Source organism: Anas acuta, chromosome 12 (assembly GCF_963932015.1).
Source record: "Anas acuta chromosome 12, bAnaAcu1.1, whole genome shotgun sequence".
Lineage (NCBI taxonomy): Eukaryota > Metazoa > Chordata > Aves > Anseriformes > Anatidae > Anas > Anas acuta.
Window position 1 is genome coordinate 17,197,809 of NC_088990.1, and position 24,504 is coordinate 17,222,312.

Sequence of the window (24,504 nt, forward strand, 5' to 3'; positions counted from 1 at the left end):
TGTGTAGACCATGGTCACTAAGTGAGACATTTTATATGAAAGCAATATGTCATCTTTTAACTGACCGTAGCTGGCTGCTAGTAAGAAAACGGAATACCAAAGCTTGGAGCTGAGCAACTTTATTCTATGGCTGACTTAATTCCTGCATGGTTTTTGGATAGGAAGGTGAAAGAGGGGTTTATTTAAGGACTGAAGAGTAAAAGTGAGGAATTCCTGTAAAGGGGTGGGGCAGAGTATTTTCTGAATCTGTAATTGGGAGACTGCTGTGTTTTCTGGCATCTTTTCCTGAAGTAAGACATCCGTGGAATGCCATAGGAATCAGATCTGAGATGTCTGATAATTTGACAGGCTCTTTACATTGCAACCCCAAGTGTTCCAGTGTGAAAGTGGCTTGATGGCAGTCATTTAGGCAGTATTATGGAGTAATATTTGTAATTTTTAATTATCAACAGTTTGTGCTATGTTACATATAAATATTTTTTGTTGTTGTTGTTGTTTTTTTCTTTCTTTTTAACAGCTCTTACTTCTATTGTGCTCCTGCCCAGAGGCTCTTAACTTCAGAAATTTGTGGGTCTTACTACTCACAAGTTAGTGCCTCAGAAAATGCATGGGGCTGTCTTGTGTCGGTTAGATCACAGAGGTGGGATTTCAGAATCAGACACGGCATGCACATAACGTTTTGGTGTTGAGCTTATATGTAAAGCAGAGCTCTCTGTTTAAACAAACTAACCTTGGTTCTCAGCATTTGCTTATAGGTACAAGAGAACAGAAGCGTTGGTATGTCCAAAAGCTAATAAATAAAATTCAATCATGGCAATGCAATAAAAGCTTTGTGGTATATGGTCCTAGGATCATGGAAGAGAGGTCATTGAAAAGTACAGAGTTGTTGAATCCAGTGATTTTAATTTCCTCTATTGTGGGCTTTCCAAATAATGCCTCCTAAAAACATTACAGCACCTCTAAGTAATACCAAAATTATGTTAACTAGAAATTAAAGTGAAGATTTAACAAGACAATGAAAGCCTTGTCTGTCTTGAATGAACTGTACAAAGAGCATGGTATGTATAGGAAAAGTAAATTGATTTATGCTAAGTTGCAATAATCTGCTGAAACATTTATGGTTATGAATTAAAAAAAAAAAAACAAAAAAAAAAAACAGTGGAACAGTGGAAGGGAGCGGAAAGTTGCTAGTTTTAAAAGTACTACTTAAGTTGCACCATAGGAACTCAGAATAAAATTATGTTGTCTGCAAATTATGTTGTCTGCTTCACCTAGACTTGAACAAGTATTAGGAGAATTACTTTTGCAAAGAAGAAACTGCAGGTCCATGCCAATGTCTGGGCTCTCTTCTATGTGTTTTTTTTTTCGTTGCCCTCCTCCATGTTGCCCCAACCATCTCTCTGACCATTTGCAGCCAGTTTGAATGGTGGAATTTGAGTATCTTCTGTAATCACAAATGACCACAAACATGTTCAAAAACATTACCAAACTGTGGTAACTTCATCAGCCCTCTATTCTGTATCCATTTGAAATGAAGCATATGATAGCGCAAAGAGGAAGGAGAAGAAAAAGAAAAAAAGCTGTTGAATCCTCAGTTTTCTCAGGAATGTAAGTAATACATTGATGAGCAGCAACAGCAAGAGAGGGCTGATAATGGTAGGAGAAGAGAATGACTACGATTGAATCGGTATTTTTCCCTCCTGGGATATGGTTAGAAACAAGATCATGCTTTTAGTGTAAAAAGTGGCAAAATGAGTAATACCAGAAGTGAGCACTGAGAAGAGAAGCTTATAGAATTAGGTGGTTTCTCTGCCTAAGGCCTCTGTCAGCTGCAAAGATTCATACGGATTTCAGTGAACTTTAGTTAAAATCTCTATTGCATATTCTTAACTTTAAACACTGGAAGAAATGCTTCTCAGAAAGTATTTGTAGAAGTTTTTTGTTCAAGTTGTAGCAGAGAGTTTTACATTGATCCTCACATGTTCATAGAAGCAGGCAATACTAGCTATTAGAAGAGCCCTAAAAATGTAGTTAGGCTGCTATTGAAGTGTCATTCCTACAGGTAATTGTTCTGCAGTGGACATCTAATTAATAATTCAGCTGATGCACAAACCAGAAAGGAATTAGTCTCACATCCCTACGGTTGTGTTGGTTTTACAGTGCCAGGGAAAATGAGACAGCAGCAGAGTTTTTAGCTTGGTTCCACTTGTAAAACAATTATCTTGAGAAGTGAGGCATCAGTAGAAGCTTAAGTATGGATGCAGGAAACCAAGTAAAAATAGTGGTGGAATGAAGGCATGGACTGGGACTTGTGTGTGGAAGGAGTTTGAGGCTCTCCTGCAGACTTCCTGTGACTGCAAGTCATTCTAACAGTCTTACCCTTTCAGATCAAAAAAGCTGCTTCTACACCTTTTCTCTTGACCTCATCCCTGGGTGATGAATTTGTAGCTCATAAATTGCTCAATCACATTCATTCCATACGTTGGTTGGGACATTGTTGCGAGTGACAATGGACTGTGGTATTTTGGGGAGTGGCTTCATAGTCTGCAAGACTATGTATGTGTGGTAGGCTTTTCTGTCTCTAATGTCCTCGGGCTTCTTGTGCTTGTGGCAGCTGTATTCTGCTGTGGAACACGATGTTGTGACATCTCTTGGCTCTGGGTGGGTCCAGCCCTGCCGTGTGTTTACAAGACTTTGCGGAGCAGCTGGTCTCCAGTGTCTGGGCACAACGAGCCCCCTACCGACTCATGCATTTCTCTGCTTTCTGCACAAAACCAAATTTTATTCTGAGGAATCAAGAGGTTATAATTACATGTATCTTCTTTTCTGCTTTTTATAAACTTAAAGATAATTAGATTCAAGGTATTTTAAGTATCTGCTGGTTATCTTTTCTCTAGAGCATCTGGAGCTTTCCAACTCTTATCAACTCAGATTCAAGCCTGTACTCTAGAAACAAATACCATGCAGTTTGTTTGTATGCTGTTTAGCTGCCAACCATTCCAACTGCCTGTGCACATGCAATCGCTAATTCCTACTATCTCCAGGCTATATGCAGGCCATAACCAGTATGAAAATTCCAGGACATCAAATCTCTTCCTTGGCTTGCTGATGAAGTGCTTTCTGTCACAAAACAGAAGCTGATTTGTCTTTTAGATAAGTTGTTTTTTAAATGAAACTGTTACAGAAATATACATCAGCTTTATTTTTGTAAAAATACAGTTATATTCCTGATCAGTGAGGAAGTCTGCAAATTAGCATTTCAGGTATTGGGAAGCTATTTTATGTCTTTTCCAAATGGTTACCTCACCCAAGTGTTCTGGGCACCACAATCAATTTCTGTGGTGCAAATTCAACTCTTCCTGTTTCATTACTGATTGAATTACTGAGATAATGTCTCTCCATTTCTGTTTGAAAGGCTTGGGAAGCGAAAACTGTACTATATATAGAGAAGATAAATAGCATGATGAGAAAAGCTCAGGCTGCCTTAGAAATTTGGCTAGAATGTACGAAGCTGCTTGTCTAAGTGGGGATGAAGGAGGGTCAAATGGAAGGAGGGTCCAAAGGAGGGTTATGATACTCTTAACATGAACAGTGTAGAGCAGGGGTTAGTTAAAAAGTTCAGTCTCCAGCATTTGGTAGAAAAGACCAAAAATAATGGAAGAATAATCGTGTTTACATGCTTTTATCACCTTTCAACTTTATGAATGGCTTTAATATTCCCTTTAATATATATATATATATGTTAAGAGTCTTAGTTTCTGACTTTTTCTCTTCAATTGTTGCTATATTTTTAGTTTATTATGACATCTTTTCTGACTCCTAGCTTAGCTTAATTGTAGATTTTGGGAATAATTTCTTTGTGTTTGAACAAGCATTTTTGGATAGAGCTGAATAAACATATTTGGGGATTTTTTTAGAGTTTAGGGAAAAGCCAAATGTAACTAATTTTAAAGGCATTCGTAATGCTTTTCCCCTCATTTTACAATTATTCTTCTCTTTCTTCGTTCCCAGAGAGGCCATAGTTAATTTCATTTCTTTTGCATGGATTCTACATTTTTGGTTGATATGGTTGCATTCTGTTTACCAGCCGTGTTTTGCCAGGATGACTACTACCATTACAAACCTCTGAACAGCTTCAAGCAGGGGTTTTACAGTTGGGAGAATGGGAGATTGCCATAGAGTGTGTGGGACAGATACTTGATATAGGATACCCTTGCCAGATCTGGAAATATTAAAGAGGTACACAGTCATTTTTATATGCCTGCCTAAGCTGTATTGAGCGAATCTCAAGGTTTTCCAGAATGTATTAATTTTAACTATCTTCCTTCTGGTATCTTTGCAATACTCATCTTTAAAGCACATAATTTCCACAGAAGTCTCAGTAGGCACCCCAGTAAAGATTTTTAGCTTTTCTTTGTAAAGCTATGATTTATTTCTAAATACATGCTCTGTTGGTAGGTAAAATGTCTGAGTGCACACTGCGTAATGTGTATGGTTTATTTATATCCTTCTTGTGATTCTGTGGCTGCTTCCTCATTGCCAGTTACTGGTTTCAAATTATTAGGTTATTGTTTCCAGTAATTCATTCTTTGTATCTTTCTTAGTCATCCTTTGTGAAAGAGTGTTTAAAAATCACAGGCCCTTTTTGCGATGCAGGCCCTTCTTGTGCCCTATGGCAAGAATTCCAGGTAGTACAGCTGAAGAATGACAGCTGTTTTGTACGTCAGCTAATACTTAACTAAGAACGATGTATGAGGTTGAAACAGGTTTGATATTTGTTCCCTACAAAGGAATCACATTTGTACTGATTGGTTGCATTCCTTCTGTCAAAAGTAGTTCTGTTCACAGTGCCCCATGGTAGTTCTGAATTATGTTCTCAATGAATAAAACACATTTTTCTCTATTCTCTTTTATTTGCTAAAGGGAAGAAAATTATATTAACCTTTATGGGACTCAGTAGTGATGCAGAATACCATTAAACATTTTTGCTAGCATTTCATACTGAATAGCACCTCATATTTGAAGGGATTTCCTCCATAAAACAACTTGCTGGCAGTGGAAATTTCCTGAAAGCCACTGTATAACATAGGTTGATGGTAAGTACTGGTAAGTTTCCATCCAAAAAATGTGTAGTGGAGAAATTGTACGTATTCTCAACAAAATACCTTTGCCGGAGAACAAGTATAGAAATTGACCTGTCATTAAGTGCAACAGTCTTTAATGTATATTACTCGCTTTTTTTTTTATTACTTTAGGAAGTCTGAAATTATATTGTATGATTCTAATGATCTAATTCCTGTGTTCAAGTAAACACGTTACTTTGTTAGTAAGGGAAGTGTATTTTAAGGCAAAACACAAAATTGACATTCATGATGCTAAGATTTCTGCCATGCAAGGCAAGTACAAGATGTTAAACCAAATGTTTCTCTTTAAATCAAAAATCACTGAAATCATGGAACAATCTGCTCACAGTAGATTTGATAGGATACACCAGGTACTGAGTTATCAGGTTATCCCATCATGAAATGCAGTGCTTGGGAATTGTCTTCGTACTCTTGCTCCATGACAAGCATCATTGTCAAGCCCTTTATGATCCTGGCAGTGATGAGTTAGATGGTTTTATCTGTGATTCTTGGATTGTCATAAAAAACTTTTTGGGTGTTAAATATTTATGTTGGAACTAAACAGACTCTGGCTTTCAGTTTAGAACATTTTTTGCAGCAAGGGCCAAGTGTTAGTATTGGGAATGGAAAGAAATACAGTGATGTCAAGGCACAAGAAACTCCCTATATTACGACTTGGTGGTATCAAAAAACTTTCTTTCTTCCCCTTCTTACTTGGCTATTTGCTTACAGGAAAAGCATAAACCAATAATGAACTTTTTTATTTTATCAAATATTTGCAAGTATTGTTGAGAATTTGTAATAAAAGAGCAACACTCTGTCTGTTATTGAACAGTTTCCATCAAGTTATCACATTTCATGAAGTATGTGATAGGCTTCTGTTCTTCTGTTCTGGCTCATAGAATATTTCTTTCTTATTTGAATGGAAATGAGAAGTTCTTGTGCATGTGTGCAACTGGCTGTTACGGAGTTGGCTGAAGACTGGATTGTGCCACTCTTCTCCTCAGTGCATGGGACAATAGCTTCTATGCTGTCTGGGCATGGTATAAAGACTTCTGGAAATCTTTTCTGTCGAAAATAGTCTCAGTACTCATTTTTGGAGGAAATTAAGATGACACTGCATATAAAGAAGGTCTACTTGTGTAAAAAGCACATTTGGGGTCATAACAGAATTACTGATCTACTTGATCTCTTTCCTGACTAGTAGCTACAGAAGCTGCATTGTTAAGAGATTATTGGTATGACAGTTGTAATCAGGAAAGATAAATGCATTAGTGATATTTAGCATGTTCTTGCATTTTTGGTAACAAACTGTAAAAAACAGTAGGCTAACTTGAAATCCCTGAGTCTGTGAAACCTCTATTTCTTATTGCTTTTCTTCATGCAGAAGAACAAGGGAAGAAATTGCTGAAGTAATAATTCAGAAAATCTTCAGGATTTAATCTTCTATAAAAGTCATGCTGTCCTCCATTGTTATGTCTGAAGTCTGCAGTTGTAAGATCTTGGAAAAATAAATCTTATTTTATTTTGCAGAGCATTGGCTGTGATGACTATCTGGGTTCAGACAAGGTGATTGACAAGTGTGGAATATGTGGAGGGGACAACACCGCTTGCAAGGTTGTGTCTGGAGTTTTCAAACACACGCTAACAAATCTTGGCTATCACAAGATAGTGGAAATTCCTGAAGGAGCTACTAAAATCAACATTACCGAGATGTCAAAGAGCAACAACTATTTGGGTAAGTTGTATCTCAGTGAACAAAACATTCTTTGTGAGCTAGTGCAACTGGGTGGAGGGCTCTAAGTAGTGTGAAACAGATGTCAGAAAATGAAAAGGAAGCTCATTAAATGGGCATTTTGATCAGAACTAACTCACAGTTTATAATTCTGTCTTGAACTTGCATGTCAGACGCTGTGGATCTGTTACCATCATTCCCTGTCCATATGAACTGGTTTTGTCATTTCCTATTAGTTGACTTATTGTTGTGATTATGCTCCTCACATCGTAAACCTAGTCTGAACGTAGAAGGGTCCAGCAAAGGGGCATGCACATTGATGTGAAGTATATCAAAGTTCTTAGAGGAGAAAAGAGCATTTTCTGATTGCCTAAGAATGGCAGTTCTTTTAACATGAAAAGTATGCCGAAATTGTATTGAGATAACATGACCTTGGGGTGGTATTCTCAGAACACAAGATTACTTATATAGTTGTTTATACTGAAGCAGGTCCTTAATGCAAAACCATAGAGGATCCTGGAATATTATATTGACATCATGGAGTCTTGCGATGTATTTCTCAAGCTGTATAGCATGCTGCAAATTAGAGATTATGTGGAAACTCCTGCAGATGTACTTCTGTCTTGTGTGCACTTGTGAACTGTTCTGTTTCCCTGTTATACCCTCACATGTTCCCAGTTTACAGAGCCCTTAGTTTGTTTACATTCGTGCTTCTGTTTGGGAGCCAATGTTGCTGACTGGTCTAGGAGAAAAGAGTCAGTTCAGATTTTTAATTCCCCCCCTCCCCACCACTTTAATTGCTGTTCATCTGTTAGTCCGTCCTTAGAGCTCTTTTAAGAATTACCATGGCAAAAAATAAAAATGTAGCTACACCAGGCCTTTATTGCAAGCTCCATGTCCTTTTTACTAGAACTATCCAGATGTACTGGAAGTTTAAAATCCCAGAATTCTTTTTGACAGCTGCTTTATCTCACTTCTGGTTGTTAAGTATCTTGGCTACGACTCAAGTTGCTCAAGTATAAGAAAGTGAAGTGCTCATTATTGAATCCTCTCCCTCTCCTTCTCCTCTTTCTGTTGGTTTTACAGAAACATCTGCCTGTAGATGGGGGTTTATTATGGGAAGCAGAGTGTACTATAATGCAAACTCCATAAATTTACCAAAAATCTGACCCTTCAAAAGTGAAGAAATAATATAAGCCACACACAGTCCACAAATGACAAAAGTTCGAGACCACTTGTAGGGTGAACTGATTATCAGTCCTGATTTGTCATGGTTTCATTCCAATATCTTTTGGATGCAGTATACACCTGTACACATCAGCATTCATTTTTTCATGTGAACACTAACTTGTTGGATGATGAAAGCAAACAATTGTTCTGTCTAAAGAGCTTCTACAGACACTGTATTTGGTAGCAAATGGGTGAGAATGCAGCTTATTTGGCAGGCCAGTGAAAGTTGCTACATTACTGATCTATAAAATCATGAAACTGAATATAATTTTTTTGACAGATTTACATGTCAGTATCTGAAAAACAGCAGGCAGAAAAGTTCCCTTAGTGATATTAAAAATGTTCTGAGCCACATGAACATTTTTGGAATTGGCAGGACAGAAAAATAGTAACGTTTGCTTAAAAATAAAGACTGTTGGCATGTATGGGAAAGTTCCAAGGTTTTTCTTTCCCATGCTACTCCTTATCCCCTGAGCTCTTTGTTTATGCCATCGTCTTTTTTTTTCCCTTTTTTATCCATTACATATGTTTCATTTTAAAGCTGCTGGTGTGGACTTAGTCTGCTAAATTTACCCGCTCCCTCCTGTTACGGATTCTTGGTGCTGCAGTTCCTTCCAGAAGGACTCCAGCCTCTCTGCTTACTCTATAACATTATAAACTCAGTTTATCAAGGCAGGTGTAGTTGCTCCAGGACGGTAATGAACACAGATCAGAAAACTGAAACTAGGAAAAGGTCTACCGAGCATTGTAGCATTGCAGCAGTGAAATGGTAATTGGAAATCGTGTTTTTGGCCTATTAGTGGTCACACCAATATGAAAGCATTCAAAATGTAGGCGTTGACAGTTTTATGGATCACAAAACCTTGGCACAGCTGGGAAAATTGACAACTCAGATCTGGTATTTACTGGTTTATCAATATTTATTGTAATAAGCAGAAGTCATGAAACTTCAAAATGCCAAATAGTCTTTAATTCTTCCTTATGCTGCAGCAACAACAAAAGTATCAGCCAAGCAGTCATTCCTTTAAGCATGCACTTGAGTGCTTTGCAAAACTGAAATTTCAGGTCCCTGTTCTGTCATAATCCAACTGTAGCCATGAGAACTGCTTGTAAGCAGTATGCTTCCTGTGAAGAATATTAGTTCAGTTGTTTTTGTTTCTTTTTCCTTTCACTTTTTACATTTCATGGTTTCTTCTACGCAAAATCATGAATCAGCTGAAGGTCACTCAATTGTTTTTTTTGAAAGATGTCAGCAGATGTTCCTGGGAATCTGAGTTATCCTGCTTGTCTCTGTTCCGGAGACCATCTGAGTTCCACGTGGTTTCATTAAACAGTTTTTACACAGTTAAACACCTCTTCACTGCTTTGTTGAAAGTACTAAGCAATCAAGCAGCCAGGAAAGCGTGTTTTTTACTAGGAAGTATTTCAGATTTCTGTAAAATCAGGAGGTGCTAGAAAAAGCAGACAAGAAAGTTTGTGGTTTTGTTGTTGTTGTTGTTTTTAGAGTTTCAAACTCAACTAAGAGTCACCTGAACACCTGAAAGTTTCTCCATACTGCATTTGTGAACTTTCCTCTTATAATCTGTTGGTCATTGTTGCAAAACCTGCAACCCTTGTAAAAAGTCTAGTTTTAGTGATGATGCTGAAAATGATGGAGATGGGCTGTCTCAGTGGATGTTCAAGCATATTTCATGTAACTTTACAACGGATGCTTTACAGAATCTACCAAATCGTAGATTTCTTGTGCATCTAGTGACCTATGCTATTTTAGATGAAGTATTTTTTCCCTGGAGACAGCTTGTATTTTTTGTTTGTCCAGTTTTGGTATTAACCAGCCTAAAAAATAGCTATTAACAACTATTCATAGTGCATTAATCAGTCTGTATATCTACTCTAGTAGTTTGAAGCAGAAGCTACATACATGTATCACAATGTCGGTTTACACTCTATAACATCTAAACAAGGCTATAGACTGTACAGTTCTGAGCTACTTTTGAGGAGCAAGTCATTCCATACATAGTTTTCAGCAATATTTTCTTCTTGGCTGATCTGTTAGACCTTTGGGCAACAACTGCTGACCTTAGACAGACTTTTCCATTGGCAAAGCACTTCGATCACATGCTAGTCTTGTATAGGAAAGAGACAAAGACATACTTTTTATCCCACTGGTAATCAACAGCTGGCCAGTTCTCATACACTGAAATGGGAAGTTTGCCATCAAGTTAAGTAGGGCCATGATACCTTAAGTGGGACCAGTAAGTTTCAGCACTTATGCTGCAAAACATGTTTTTTTAATAAATATTCTAGCATCTTTGGGATTGCTATTTGGGTAATGGCAAAAATGTAAATCCAAATAATATGAACCTGTTGTCATTATTCAGAAAGTGCTTTTTTGTATGGTGGGTGTTGTGAATCTAATTTAAAGATGCTGATTGTTACTCATAGCTGTAGCCTTAACAGCAAGAGCACACAATGGGAAGGAGGTAGAAACAGTAAAAAATGAAAATTAGCCTAATCAAAGAATGAAAGATATGGTGGTTGAAAATGAAGTGTTTGGAAATACGTTGACCATGTGTAGTGAACTTACTATGATCAGAAAGAATCTGGTAGTTTCTGACTCTGCGGACTTGTGACTCTGAAATGCAGTTCTCGAAAAGTACCAACTGTTTGCCATCATTAGCAGTAAACGATTATGAGACCTTATGGAAGGGAAAGTTTATATATTAGAGCTTTGGCAGGTCTCTTAACATTTTGTGCCCTACATGAATGCTATGTACTGCAGAGATATTTTATGGGGAAATTTATATAACTGCTAATTGTAAAGCTTTTTTTGGTTCCTTCATGGTATGTAATTGTGTATTTCGATTTTGTTTTTATGGCATTAAGTTATTTCATTTATTAAATAAGATTAGATCTTTGAATCTAATCTGTTTTCCATGCTTTCCGTAAAAATGATTCTTGGCTTTCTAGCACCTCCTCTTAGCATATGCCAGGATACAGTATTCGTGATTGAAATAAGAGGTATACGTTATTGTTTGTTGGTTTTTGATTAAGTAGAAGACCAAGAGATTTTAATGATGTTCTTGTGAATATTAGTCTGAACCTGAATATGGATTTAAGGAATTAGTCATATGAAAACAACAGTGGCTGATACTAAAGGGACTGTGAAAATCTTATCTGAAAATATTTTGATTCAGAATCCCCTGCAGCACAGACAACATTCAAACAGCATGGCTCATGATGAAATACCATTAGCATCTCTTGAGCTTAAAATAACATTTTGAAATCAATTTAGGGATTCAAATTTCCAGCAAATAAAGGAGTTGGATTAGAACACGGGGAGAGAATTTAGAACATAAGCATTGTTAGAGGCTCCACTGTATCGCATGTGGTCATATGAAAAGTTTTATAATTTATATGTAATCACTCATGACAAAGCCATTGATTTGCTTGATGTGGTGCTATTTAGATCAATTGCTACACTTAATTATTGATTTTATTTAATTGGTCTTACTGAATATTATTATTTTGGTCTTATTAGTCTTATGTTCTACTTTGCAAGACAATAATGAGGTTGCTGTGCAAAAACATTGCAACAGATACATTACAGTAATATAGAGAAGAGAGGTCATGCATATGAATTTTCAGGGTTAGGAATTAATGTGCAAGAATATGCAAGAGAAAAGGTTTTGTTTGGTTGTTTTTTTCCTCAGTTACCATATATACAAGAGATCGGCATGCAGAAAACTTCTATATTACAGTGCTTTGGTGCATGTTAGGTTCAGTGGCTGTCCCAAATCAGTAGTGACAGCTGCCAGTGAACTATTAATAATCCATCCATTTCTGTGCAGAAACAAATTTTGCAATTTCTTCCTTTGAGTTTACAAAGTAGAGCAACCCAAACCTATACTATTACGTGCGTTTATTGTGATGGATTTGTGAGTTCCCCACAGGGACTTGTACGTTATATTGTGGTGTACGTTCCTCATCGAGTGCATCTCTATATATGTCAGTGGATGTGTTGGAGTTGGAGTGTCTCTCTCTCACATTCACAGCTTACTGTATGCATTACTTATAAACTATGTAACTACAATATTTAGGTTAGAAGAACTGATTGTTTTTTGTTTTTGTTTTTGTTTTTGTTTTTTTTACCTTTTGTCCTTGTTTCTCTCGCCTGTTCTCTGCTGGAGTTAAACAGCAAAGACATGTTGTACAAATGAAGGAAATTTTCTCCAAACTGTGAAGAAAAGATGTAAAGAATCACTTCTTAAGTATGCTGCAAGTAAGCACAGAAAGATGAAACCTTAAGGAAATTTTGGAGTAAATTATTATTAGCTGAACAGGCAGTTGAAACCTCTCTGTAAAGTTAACCATGACATTTTGAATTAATATTCCTTAAATACGCTTTTTATTAGTAGGAATTCTAGCAAATCTGCTTTGTAGTTATTTCTGAATATTGAACTGAATAGTCCAGAACTGCTACAGAGAAAGAGGAAAACCTCTTTTTTTAGAAAATATTTTCAGAAACAAGCATTCCTTTAAATCATGGTAATAGTAATATCAACTGATAACTTCTGCTTATTTGATTCTGTTTTATGCTCTTCTCCACTCTGAAGATTATTTATATATATATATATATATATATATAAATATATATATATATTATTTATATTTATATATGCTATTCTCCACTCTGATTTTTCTGCAGTGCTTCAAACTTTGCTTTTTGTCAGAAATTTTCTGATTCTGCATAATGGACACACATAATAGAAGCTTAACCAATTTTGGAGCATCTCAACAGGTTCAATTCTGTATGAGTTTTAGAAGAATTTTTGAATTACAGTCCTTAACATAGTCTCAAAACAATTTTCTGTGGAGAGAGATTCTTTCACTAGAATATTTGTCTTATTGTAGCCAGTGTGTTGTATTTGGCTAGGGTGACTACTAAAACCCTCAAAGTCGTTAAGACTTTGGATGAAATTCAACCCTGGTGTTAATGAATTCAACTCCACTGAATTCAAGTTGCTCAAGAATCTTACCTAGTCTAATGACCTGTAGTTGAACCAGAATATATCTGGGATGTTATTCTTTGCTGACCATATATTTTTTTCAATACTTGTGTTGCTTAAATAATTACATGTTAAAGTTTCTGGCAAGGTTATCTTACTATAGTAAGTTCCGAGGTGACCTTTGCCCATCTGGCTTCATTAAACAGCGTGCTGACACCTAACACTCTGTGTAGTGATCTGTTGGGTTCCAGGCACATTTTGAAAACACAGGAGAAATGCATTCTCAATGTATGAAAAGGAATGAACTAGCTTTTAAGTGGCAGAGCTTAAAAAAGGGTAGACCATGTTACTTCTCTGGGTGAAGGGAAATACTCTTTTCCCTGGCTTCAAGAAAGTTGCTAAAGTTTTAATGGCTGAGTTAACCTCTGTAGCACAGCTTTCTAGCACTGTCTTACAAAGCAGTCTTCTGCACTTACCTTGCCATTGGTGTTTTCTCATACAGACTTCTGAAGGAGTTTCTCCTTGCTTGCTGATTGCAGATCTGCTGGGAGAGAGCCCTTAAACTGGGGTACTGAGGGAGAAGCCTGGGTGCCTGACCTGGGTGACTGGTGGCTTTCCATTTCTCCTGATTCTCAAGGAGAGTTCTCTGTGTTGCTTCTTTTTTCAGGTACATAGCTTCCTGGCCTTTTTGTTCTCTTTTTACTCTGCATCTTGAAGAATAGGAATATCTCTTCCTAGCACCCAGTGGCTAGGCTTTCTAGCTCATACGGGCTCACTGATGACAGCAGTCATGACCAGTTTTGGAACCCATAGTGTTTTTGTTTCCTGTGTTTCCTGGTTCTGTCAGCATTTGACAAAAGCGGTGTTATTTTTTTTTCTCCCGTTTGCTTGTAAGCAATGTTCCTATAAAAACAGCTATCGCTACAGCAGCACACCAGCTGAAGCCTGCTGTTGCTTTGATGATCTGCCCTGCAAATACATCATCTGAACGATGGCCAGCAGCAATGAGTCCCACTGAGGTGCTTGGTTCATAAGTTCTGTATTAAAGGAATGTGTTGTGTTTTGCTTCCTTCCCTTGAAATATGGAAAGGTTGTTTTGAACAGAAGGGAAAGGGATAAAGGGAAGTATGCAAAATAGTGAAACTCAGAAAGGCTGGCTGTTCAGTTTGGCTTGTAAAGCACCCAGCAGTCTGGTTGCTTATATAACTTTCCAAACCCCCTTGGCCTGGAAGCCTCTGGAGAACTAACTCTGTTGCAAGACTTTTGGTATTTCCTGCTTCTTGTCAGACCCCCAAATCTTTAATTTCAGCTTTTCTTGCAATGTTTGGATTATACTTATGTTTCCAGTTATGGACAAAACCAAGGAACTTGGATGCAACATTTCAAAGAAAATGCATGAAAAAAGTGAGAGATGGGCAAAGAAACTTGAACAACAGAGAAAGTTTTAATTTATCTAAACCCAGTTAATCTGAACTTTATAGATCTCAAATCTTTCTATTTGTCTTTGTTTTCTAGTTGATGACCATCAGGTTGCTCTGTTTGGTTCTTTGTGCTGGAGCATCTGCAGGACTTTGAAATGTCCTTTGAAATGTTTCAGAATTCTTCATCCTTTTCTGCTTGTTTTTTTTTTTCCACCACTTGGACGTAATACAGGCTCATGCTATCTTTCTTACAGTAGCATGAAATAGAGAAAGCTTTTCTCTTCGTCTTCCATGTCGTGACTGTACTTATTCACGTTCATTTCTGGAGGTACTGTTTTGTATACTGTAATTTGTTTACTTCCTTAGGGATTACAGTAGTCCATGTGCAGAACACATTTAACATTTAAAAACTTAACAACAGTATTACTTAATAAGAGTTACACCTCAGTATAGACACTACAAGTAATACACGGTAGAACATCTGTACATACTTCCTTGTGTCAGTGTCCTCACCACTGCTGGGATCTCTTTGGCTTCCTGTCAGGCCTGTTAAGGGGATCCATGTCCTTGCCTCTTGCATATGTTTTTTTTTTCTGGAACATGGATTCTCCTCTCACTAATTCCGCTGACTTCCTGCTCTCACTCCATTCTTCTTTTGGCTGTAAGATGGTCAACAAGGGGCCATTTTTGGATTGGTGTGCGTCCTTTGGAAATGATTAGTTCTGTGAGTTGATCAAAGTCCCTCAATAATTATCTGTTGCTTAGTTATTTTCTTACCTGGAGTAAATACTACTTTGCCTAAGATTCTTCTTTTTTAAAGTTGTAATCACAGTGTAGTGATCTTACCTCTCTAGTTGTGTGTTAGATACAATACTATCCCTTCTTAAAAAAAAAAATAAAAAAATTAAAAATGACTTTTGTACTCAGACCCAGCTGTACATAATGACTGAACAAGACCAGTCCAAATTCATAAGCTATCCATAGACAAATTCCCAAATCATATCAAAACATATTTCTTCTTTTTCTTGCCAAGAGGAGGCGTTGTTACTTATTTAAATAGTTGTTCAAATGCTACAGAACAAAACTTAAGAAAAAATGTCTGAGAACCTGGTTTCAATTGTCTTTGACATTTCTAAACAGCATTCTTTGATTCCCTAATCTTATTTTATTCTGAGCAAAATTCTCTTTTGGATAGCAAAACCCCTCTTTCTTTGTTCCTTAAGTGTACCTTGATCTAGTCAGATAGAATATGTTCTGACATCACTGATTCTATAGAAGAAATATTTTTATCTTTTTTTATTGCTGTTGTTGCTTCTCTGATTTTAGGCTGAACTTCTGAGTTTCAGCATTTTTGTTTCTTACCCTTTCTTAAATCTCTTTCAGTAAAATAATCGGCCAGTAGAAATTCTACATGATTAGTGGCTTCATGGTTGTATCCAATAAAGAGACTTCATATGCAGAGAATATTTTTACATTGCAGCATTAAATTCCAAAAGAAATCCAAGGCTTTCCTAATACACGGTATATATGGGGATTTAAAACTTGATTTATAGACTGTGTGATTGAGTTAGTCAAGGGAGATTAAACTTTATCCTTTATTTCTTAACGTGCTCAGTGTCTTTGTTTTCTACCGAGTATTACTTCAAGTGCTTTGTGTCGGAAAAATGTTGGCACTTAAAGGCCTTACAGCTCCAATCGTCCTTTTGTGTCTGTACCTGTGGTAGAGGTAGTTACCCACAGTCAAGGCTCCTTTTATTTTATAGATGTTTTATAATTAAACTGCTGTAATTCCAAAAATGTCAATAGTGTGCCTTCGTTCTGGATCTGATGAATGTCTGCTGCAAGATTAGATGTTTTTCGGTGAGCTCCTTAGCAAAGGTGGCCAGCTGGCAGCACTAACCTGAGCGTGGCTTAGGGGCCTTGAGATAGAAAAGTTTGAATATCATCTGGTCATAAAACAGCAATCAACACTGAAAGAAAGACGGAAATTTCCATTTAAAATAATCACACAAAAAAAAGCTCATGAAAGCAACACATTGCAACAGTCAATGCTTTAACCCTGGCTCAATACCGATGTTCCTGCCCAGGGTCCCGGAGACACTGAGGTGAAGAGTCAGGCCTGGGGCTGTCCCCGCACACCGGTCACAACAGCGAGATGGGGCCAGAGGCAGGGCAAGACACGAGGGTGCAACGTACCTCCGAGGCCCAGTCAGGAGAAAGGTCCAGGGGTGCTATGGCATCAGATCAGGGCCATCTAGAGGGACACCTATACTGAAATGGAGCCCCAGGCCCCTTAGGGTGGCAGGGGGTGGGGGTGAAGGCCCCAGGAGAGGCTGGTTGGCATGGTTAAGGCATATTGGTGCATGTAGGGCCCCGCCAGAAGCTGTCAGTGATGGAGAAGCACACTTGTGCTGAGCTTGTGGAGTCCTCAGATGACAAAAGTGAATTTAATCTGGAGCAGGGGGGTGCAGCAGCCAGAGCACAGATTCAAGAAATAATCATGTCATGGTAGAAGAGTTTTTTTTTTCATGAAACTTATTATTAGACCCAAATGGCTTGGGTTTTGCTTTTTAAAGAAAGGACTGAAACAGCAGCAGGACTTTCTTTGGGGCAATATCATCAGATTTTAGTGCTAAGTCAAATACTCGATATGGACAAAGAGGTTGCACTGTCAGCAGGGATGGGCTCTGTGGAAACAGCAATTAAAAAAGGCAGTGGCAAAAAGTAAGCAAAGTAATAATCTTTTCAAATGAACATGCCTTCAGGACCGAACTCTGCATATTAAACTCTCAGATAAACAGTACATAATATCTTTTTTGTTATCTCCACATAAACATCGCGTTGTTTATCTTTGGCATAATGAGCACTGTTTTTCTCAATATTTGGATTACAGTCATACTTGAATCTCTGGTTTATTAAGTTAGATATCTGTCTTCTTTTCTAAGGGTAATTCAGGCAGCTTCCCCCCCTCCACGCACACACACGCAAATGCACGCACACTTTCTGCTAATAAACATAGCAGGTAAACAGCTGCTTCCCTGAGCAGAAGTAGTCTACCCAAAACATGAGAACATTTATGAGAAGTAATAGCAGAGCTCTGGAAATCTTGGGGAAGGGATACATTTTTATTGGCAAAAAGAGGCTCTGTCATTTTTCTTCTAAATTGCTTGTAAGGACCTAAGGCAACAATGTCTTAGGGCATAATGTGTCTGCAGATGTTCACTCAGTCTGCAGAATAAAGATTCCTTCAATAAGTGGAATTATAAGTTTACTGTTGAATTTCTGTCATAACACTTCATCATTCTCTTTTAGGTTTGTATTCCAGAAGGCTGGGGGGATTGATTTTTCCTTAAGTGTCTGGCAGAGCCAGGAGAGGTTTTTATATATCCAGAATGATAACTTGCTCTGATTTTTTTTGTTGTTTCTACCAAATACTATTTCATTCTTTCCCCAAACCTAATTAATACAGGGGAATGACAAGCTGGGAGGATTGATTTGAGCTTCAATTTGCATTGTAAGCAGATAAGACTTGGTTGTCGTATTGAAAAAAGAAAGAAAAAAGCATGATGCAGTCTTAAATATTTGTTAAGAATTTGTAAGTTTTTCACCACTGCAATTTTCTGTCATATTTTTAACATAAGTAGAATTCACAAGACTTTTCAAGTGTCATAGAAAAAAAGCATATTATCCTAAGAACATACCAGTTTCTTCCAATTATATATATATATTTATTTATATATACATACATACCATGAACATGGTAGGTAGTTTTATTTAAAAAGATAAAACATTCTATTAATGTGGTTGAATTAATCTTGAGTTGCGTTGTACTGATGGTGGCCCTTCTGAGTGCTTTTTTGTAACAAACTGCATGTGGTAGTTCACGTGTCATGGGAGGTGTGTTCCCATAACCCAGCGAGAAGTATGCCCGCTGACTGTACAGCAAAGAAAAGCAGCATTTTCACAAGCTGTTAGGTGGGTGCAGCTTGTGTCTTTGCTCTTTGCTGTTGTGGTTTAACCCGGTGGGCAGCTCAGCACCACACAGCCCCCCACACACGGTGGGATGGGGGAGAGAATCGGGGTGGGGGAGAATGGTAAAAACTTGTGGTTTGAGATAAAGACAGTTCAATAGGATGGAAAAGGAAGGGAACCAAATAAAAGACTATACAGGGCCAGTGCTGTACAGTACAGTTGCCCACCACCTGCTGCCTGATGCCCAGCCTGTCCCTGAGCAGTGCCAGCTCCCCCCGTTGTGTTGCAGAGCAGGACATCGCGTGCCGTGGGCCATCCCTTTGGGTCTGTCCTGGGTCTGTCCCCTCCCGGCTGCTGGGGCACCTCCAGGCCCCTCGCTGGCAGGGCAGCCCCAGGAGCAGGAAAGGCCTTGGCTCTGTGCAAGGCTGCTCAGCAACAACTGAAATGCCAGCGTGCTATCAGCATTGTTCTCATCCTCAATCCAAAACACGGCACCACACCAGTCCCTGGGAAGAAAATTAACTCCATCCCAGCCAAAAGTAGGATATTTGCCTTTATTTATCTTTACTTAACAGACTCTGAAACAAGCACACTAACAAGAAGAGCACAATGCTATTGTAAAATAAAACCAGACAGTTATTTCAGCAATTCAGACACTTCAGAAGAGCATCACTTTCTGTATGCACCTTGGAAAATGAACACTTTTTTAATATTTGTTGAGAATCAGGTGAGGCTGACACCTTACGATGTTTGATACTGTATCCTGCCAGTCATGTTCCTTAGTTAGATTTTGTTAGCTGGAGCTGAGAGTTGAACTGAGAAACAAGGCAAATAAGGAATCTTAATGTCCATTGTTCTCTGTTGTTCTTCAGTTCAGAATACATACTATGTCTTTAGCATCCCTCCTTCCTTGCATATATTTTTGAAGTATCTGAAAAAAGATGGAACAGTTCAGTAACCTACCTTTGAGATTCTCTAAAGCCTCAGAAGGACAAAACACAGGGAGTGTGGAATGGGATGTAAGCATTTGAGTTTTGTTTCAATTCCATCTCTCCTACAGATGAAGTAATGGCAACTTAACCCTTCTCTGGAGGTGAATGGATGGTTTTTTGCAGTCTGTTGTCTTTATCACTTCTTTTAAGCAGAAAGCAGTGGTAACGTGATCAGGATTCCTATGAAATCCACACAATCCAGCATATCAGAACTCAGCTACGCCACGGAACTACAGATAGGTATATTTCCATTAGCCTTAATCTGCAGGTGCTGGTGAGTGCTCTGAAGAATTTTAGAGACCTCCTTAGTATTAGGAGTTACTAAATCATCTCTTAGATCGTAAAATAATCTGGAACAGAGAGTGCTGCAAGTAAAGATAAATAAATACTGTTACGGAGGAGACAGCATGTAACTGTGTAAGGAGGCCTCATCATTTATTTACTATTACCTTAGTATATTTACTTCATGTATTGGAGGATGTAGATTTTCCTGGTGAACATGGTGTAATTAGTCATAGATGTAACTGCTGTTGTCTTATTTTGACTTGGTTGAATTGTGCAATTTTCATTTAGTATCTCTGAGTTTTCATCATGTCTTGGAGGTAGAATAAATTAACAAGATTGAACAGTAAGCACTGAACGTGGCATCTGCTCGTACAAGAGTCATTATCCGATGCTCATTCCTTCTGGCATACCCGGGTCTTAAAGTTGGTGCAGGCTATATACATAAAGTAAAATTCTCTTTGGATTTAGATTTTAACAAGGGTTAAAAACTACATGTTACTTTTTTTTTTGTTTATTTGCGTGTGTGTGTGGTGGTTTTTTTTTGTTTTCTTTTTTTTTTTCTTTCCTCCTCAAGTACAAAGCAGCCTGTCCCAGGGCCCTCGCCCCATAAAAATTACTGAAAAACAGCTTTTAATATCCAGATGGCAGTTCTCAGGTCTTTCTCTTCTTTCCTGGGAAGACAGCTCAGTAACACCACTTGTAAGAATTAATCTTCTACTCTACCTCATTGTGCACAATAGTGGGGGTTTGTTGTCCTGCATACATCCTAACTCTGGCAACTTAAGGTGTTTTTAATTGTCTAATGTACTTAAGTGTCTGAAGTAGGGGTACTGTTCTTGCATGCTGTGTGTGAGAGAAATTATACCAACCTTTTACAAAGTGCTGGCTTTCACAAGATGTTGCTTTTATTACCAAGATGACAGTGAAGGTGCTACCAAAGGCTGCATGCTTGCATTCCCAGCAGAAATGACTAGGAGGATTCAGTTGGTTTACATGTTTATTTTGAACCTCTTGACTGTCATCATAACAGCTTTTTCAGAGTCCAAATCAGTATGAGAAAAATCCTAGAACTGATCTCCTTCTGAGGAAATGCAGTAAGAGGCCAAACCTTTCCTCTTGGGCAAGGCTTAGTATGCATGCTGCCTCTGCGTGGAAGCAGAGCTGCCCCAGTTTCTCATTCTTTGGAAGGCTCCCAGGCTTTAATAGATTATTAAGATGTTCCAAAAGTTTTAAAAGGCAGTGTCTTGAAATTCTAATAATCAATGTCAGTGTAGTTGTTCAGTGCTTACAATCCATTCAGCATGGTAAGGAGTTTCAAAGAGGAGGTGAGAGTAGTGATTAAAATTTGCTGTGCAAGGCTGCCCTCCTTTACCTTCTCTCTGTGGTGCTTTCTACTGAAATCCACCGGTGTATGGGTTTGTATTTCATGCCTCCATCCAGAATTTGGCTGCTGAAACAAAAGCTCCTTGGTTCCTTGAGAAAAGCATCTCAGAAAGTACTTCTTATCTTCAAAGTGTTTTTCTGACATTAATTAATTGGATCCTCACGATCCTGTGAGCAGGATAAGGAGCAGCCTGAAAATGCCCATTAAGCACTCCTACTGCAATGAACTGTGTTAAACACCTTTGGAGCCTAGCTGGATAAAAGTGTTTTCTCTACTGCCCAAAAAACTTTAGAAGTGTTTGAAAAGAAGTGCACAAAAATTAAAAATGCTTTTGAACTTTCAGCAGACTTTTATGCGTATGTGCTTGTGGATGTAAAAAAGCTGCTGTTCAAACAAGCAGGGGCAGATCCTCAGCAGCTTGTAAATTACAATGGTGCCATTCATTTCATTGCAACTGTGCTGCCTTAGACGAGCTGAAAGGCCTGGCTCTTTGCTTAGGAAGTAAAGCAATATGTAGTAACACCTGATCTGAATAAAGAGCTTTAAAACCTAATAATAATAGTAATAATACCTATAATGAAGATATACTTGCAAACACATGGAATAGATTTTGTGTGAGACAGAGTCAAGAGAAAGACACGTTAAATGAATGGAAAAGAAAGTCAAAACAAAACAAGTCATCAGTGTTTGTGGGCATACTGTAGTATGAAAATGGAAAATATTTTATCTTCCCACTGAATTACCAAACATTCCTTCTTCTCTCGAGTGACCAGTATTCTAGACCGTATCTGACAATAAGTCATTGTAAAGGGAGCCAATTCGTGTTTTGGCATTTAGGGTGGGACTTGTTTCTGTCTTCACTGAAGTTAATCAACAAATTCTGTTAACTGCTGAAGTTACTGTGTGCATCTTTGATAGGATAATAAATGAAAAAATGCACCTTTGAAACTCACTGAACTTCGAATATGTGCATGTCAATATCACCCAGAAAGATCTTTAATATCTAGTTTGCATAATACATTGTCAACTCATGCTCAGATATTTTCTCTAGAAGTTAAAGCCCTTAAATAATGGAAGAATGGAAGGACGTTTGGAAGGAAATCAGTTTAGAAGGAAAATAATTGTCAACAAGGTAGTCTGTGAACTTGGAAATACTGAAACACAGTTTGGTTAAATGCAGACAGGTAAATATGTCATACTGAAGACTCTGAATACTATTTCAGTCTGCCAATCTACATGAGAAATCTTACCTTGATTGTATTGGATTTGTGGTAGCTTTCTATTTAGTGCAGACAGAAACAAACCGAGAAGAAGGGAGAACAACTCTTGGATAAATTATTGCTCTGGTATGTTCTGTATGTTATGTAAAGCTGTGCTTGCAGTAATGTACTGTTACCTCTGTGGTTTCTGGTTGGTAGTGACCAGAGCGATGGTAGGAATCTTTGTAGGTAACTCAGAACTCGGTAATTTTGTCTTTGAACAGGTTTTATCATGCATATATTACCGGCTCCCATGCCTGTATGTATGTACAAACACACACACACACAGAAACTGCAGCATTTGGGCAATACATACAGAAGATCTTCATCCTCTAGAAGTCTAATCCAGTTGTGCGTTGCCCTGTTTCTTCTGTCTTCATATTCCCATCCTGCATTATTGATTGTGGGTCTGGGCACTGACGATCCTTTGCTGCTTACAGCATCAGTTGCTGGATAAAGTGCAAGCTTCCTGCCGTTCTCAAACGGAGTGATGATAGAAGTCTGTGTCCCAGAGTGATGAACACTGAGCTCAGGTTTGCTGAGGCTCCGAGCGTCCATCATTTCTCCATGACTGAAAAAGGCATTTCAAAGCCTCAGTCTTTCTCTTCACATGATGTAGTTAGAATTGGGAAGAAACGGTGTGCTTGGGTGATGTCTTTGAAATAAGTATTGAACTTTGCCTTTCACAGAAACTCCACTAGCTGATTAGCTGGGCAGCAGCAGTGAGCATCAGGGAACTTCACTGTTCAGAAAACAGTATTTGCTGCTTTTTGGCAATGTGTGTTATGCCAGTGAAAGCCATTATGTGTGCTGCTCAGCCAGTACGCTATTTATATTGCAGTGGTTTGCAGTATTATTCCATGTCTTTAACTTTTTTTTTTTTTTCAGCAGAAGAGCCTGTCACTGCAGATGTATGCAATGATTTTGTTGGCTTGAATGGAAAAAATACTGTTATTGGATCAGCTGGTTTTAGTTTCTTTGGATGGGGTGGGCAGGGTTTGTGCTTTAGTTTAAATTTTTGGCAGCTAGTCATAGAATTTAAAAATGAGAAAAAGAAGAAACAAAAGGAGCAGAGAAAGCAAAGTAGATGCAAATTGAAAGGAAGAATAATGGGAAACACCAAAACCCAATCAAACAGAAACTCACTCTACCAATGTGTTCTTTAAATTGCTAGGAAGAATTTTGATCTGGATTTACATATTTATCAAAAGTCATGAAATAGATATCTCTGGATCGCTCCTTCCTTGGATTAGTAATAATCATCTCCGATAAAGACTTCTTGGGTTCATATAATTTATTTGAACTTACGCATTTTTAAAAATATGCATGACTCAGTAGCTTTAATGAATGAACATATCTCAACTTCATTCCTTAATGTTCTATAACTAACCCAGCCCTGCAAACCTGGACCAGTCCTATGAATGTAACGTCTAACTTATGGTAGTCATTATGGTCTAGCCCACAAAGGTCTGGGTTAAAAAGATTCATTTCTCTGTATTCACCGATAAAACCTATCTATATTCACCCCGATAAAACCTTTGTTCTTATCTTGAGATAGAGATTGAGATAGGTCATTTAGAACATAAAAACTTGGTCTTCTGGTAAGAAAGTTATGCTGTCATTTTGTAGTGTGAGGTATTTTTTAGAGGTGTTTAACCTCTCATTGCAGTAGTTAGTTGCTTTGTCTGTTTGTTTGTAACTGAATGCCAGATTGTGACTTTTGGGAGGAAGATGTTTAACAAGCTCTTGACCCATAGGCATAATTCCTAAGAAGATACATTTATAGCAAATGTGGGTAAGATGTTCCCAGCTGAGTATCAAGCTAGATGTACATTTAAAAATGTATAAAGTGAAAAAGTCATTAAAAAAAATCCCTAAAAATCTAAGCAATCTGAACAATGCTGTCTGAAACGTAGAAAAGATAGGTCATATAATTTTAAGTTTAAATAAGATGAAGGCTCTAAATCATGATAAACACAGCACAAGACACTGAAAAAAAACCACAGACTTTTCAGTTGTACAGTATTAGAGTAGGCTTGGAAGGATGTAGGGGAGGGTCAGGCTGGGTGTTAGGAGAAGGTTCTTCACCGAGAG

The 24,504-nt window shown here is 37.9% G+C and overlaps 1 protein-coding gene and 1 long non-coding RNA gene across 5 annotated transcripts in view; one reads left to right on the plus strand and one right to left on the minus strand.

Moving 5' to 3' along the window:
* Positions 1 to 24,504, plus strand: part of THSD4 (thrombospondin type 1 domain containing 4) — a 299,631-nt gene that overhangs the window by 228,974 nt on the left and 46,153 nt on the right. For all 4 annotated transcript variants that reach the window (XM_068695297.1, XM_068695298.1, XM_068695296.1 and 1 more), the window contains one exon: positions 6,657 to 6,861. In XM_068695297.1, coding sequence (XP_068551398.1) covers positions 6,657 to 6,861 — 205 coding nt within the window. The remainder of the gene's footprint in view (positions 1 to 6,656; positions 6,862 to 24,504) is intronic.
* LOC137862871 (uncharacterized) lies at positions 8,488 to 14,021 on the minus strand. The gene is made up of 3 exons (XR_011100565.1): positions 13,574 to 14,021; positions 12,241 to 12,325; positions 8,488 to 9,539 (listed from the first exon to the last, which is right to left on the minus strand). It is a non-coding gene; the product is annotated as an uncharacterized lncRNA (long non-coding RNA).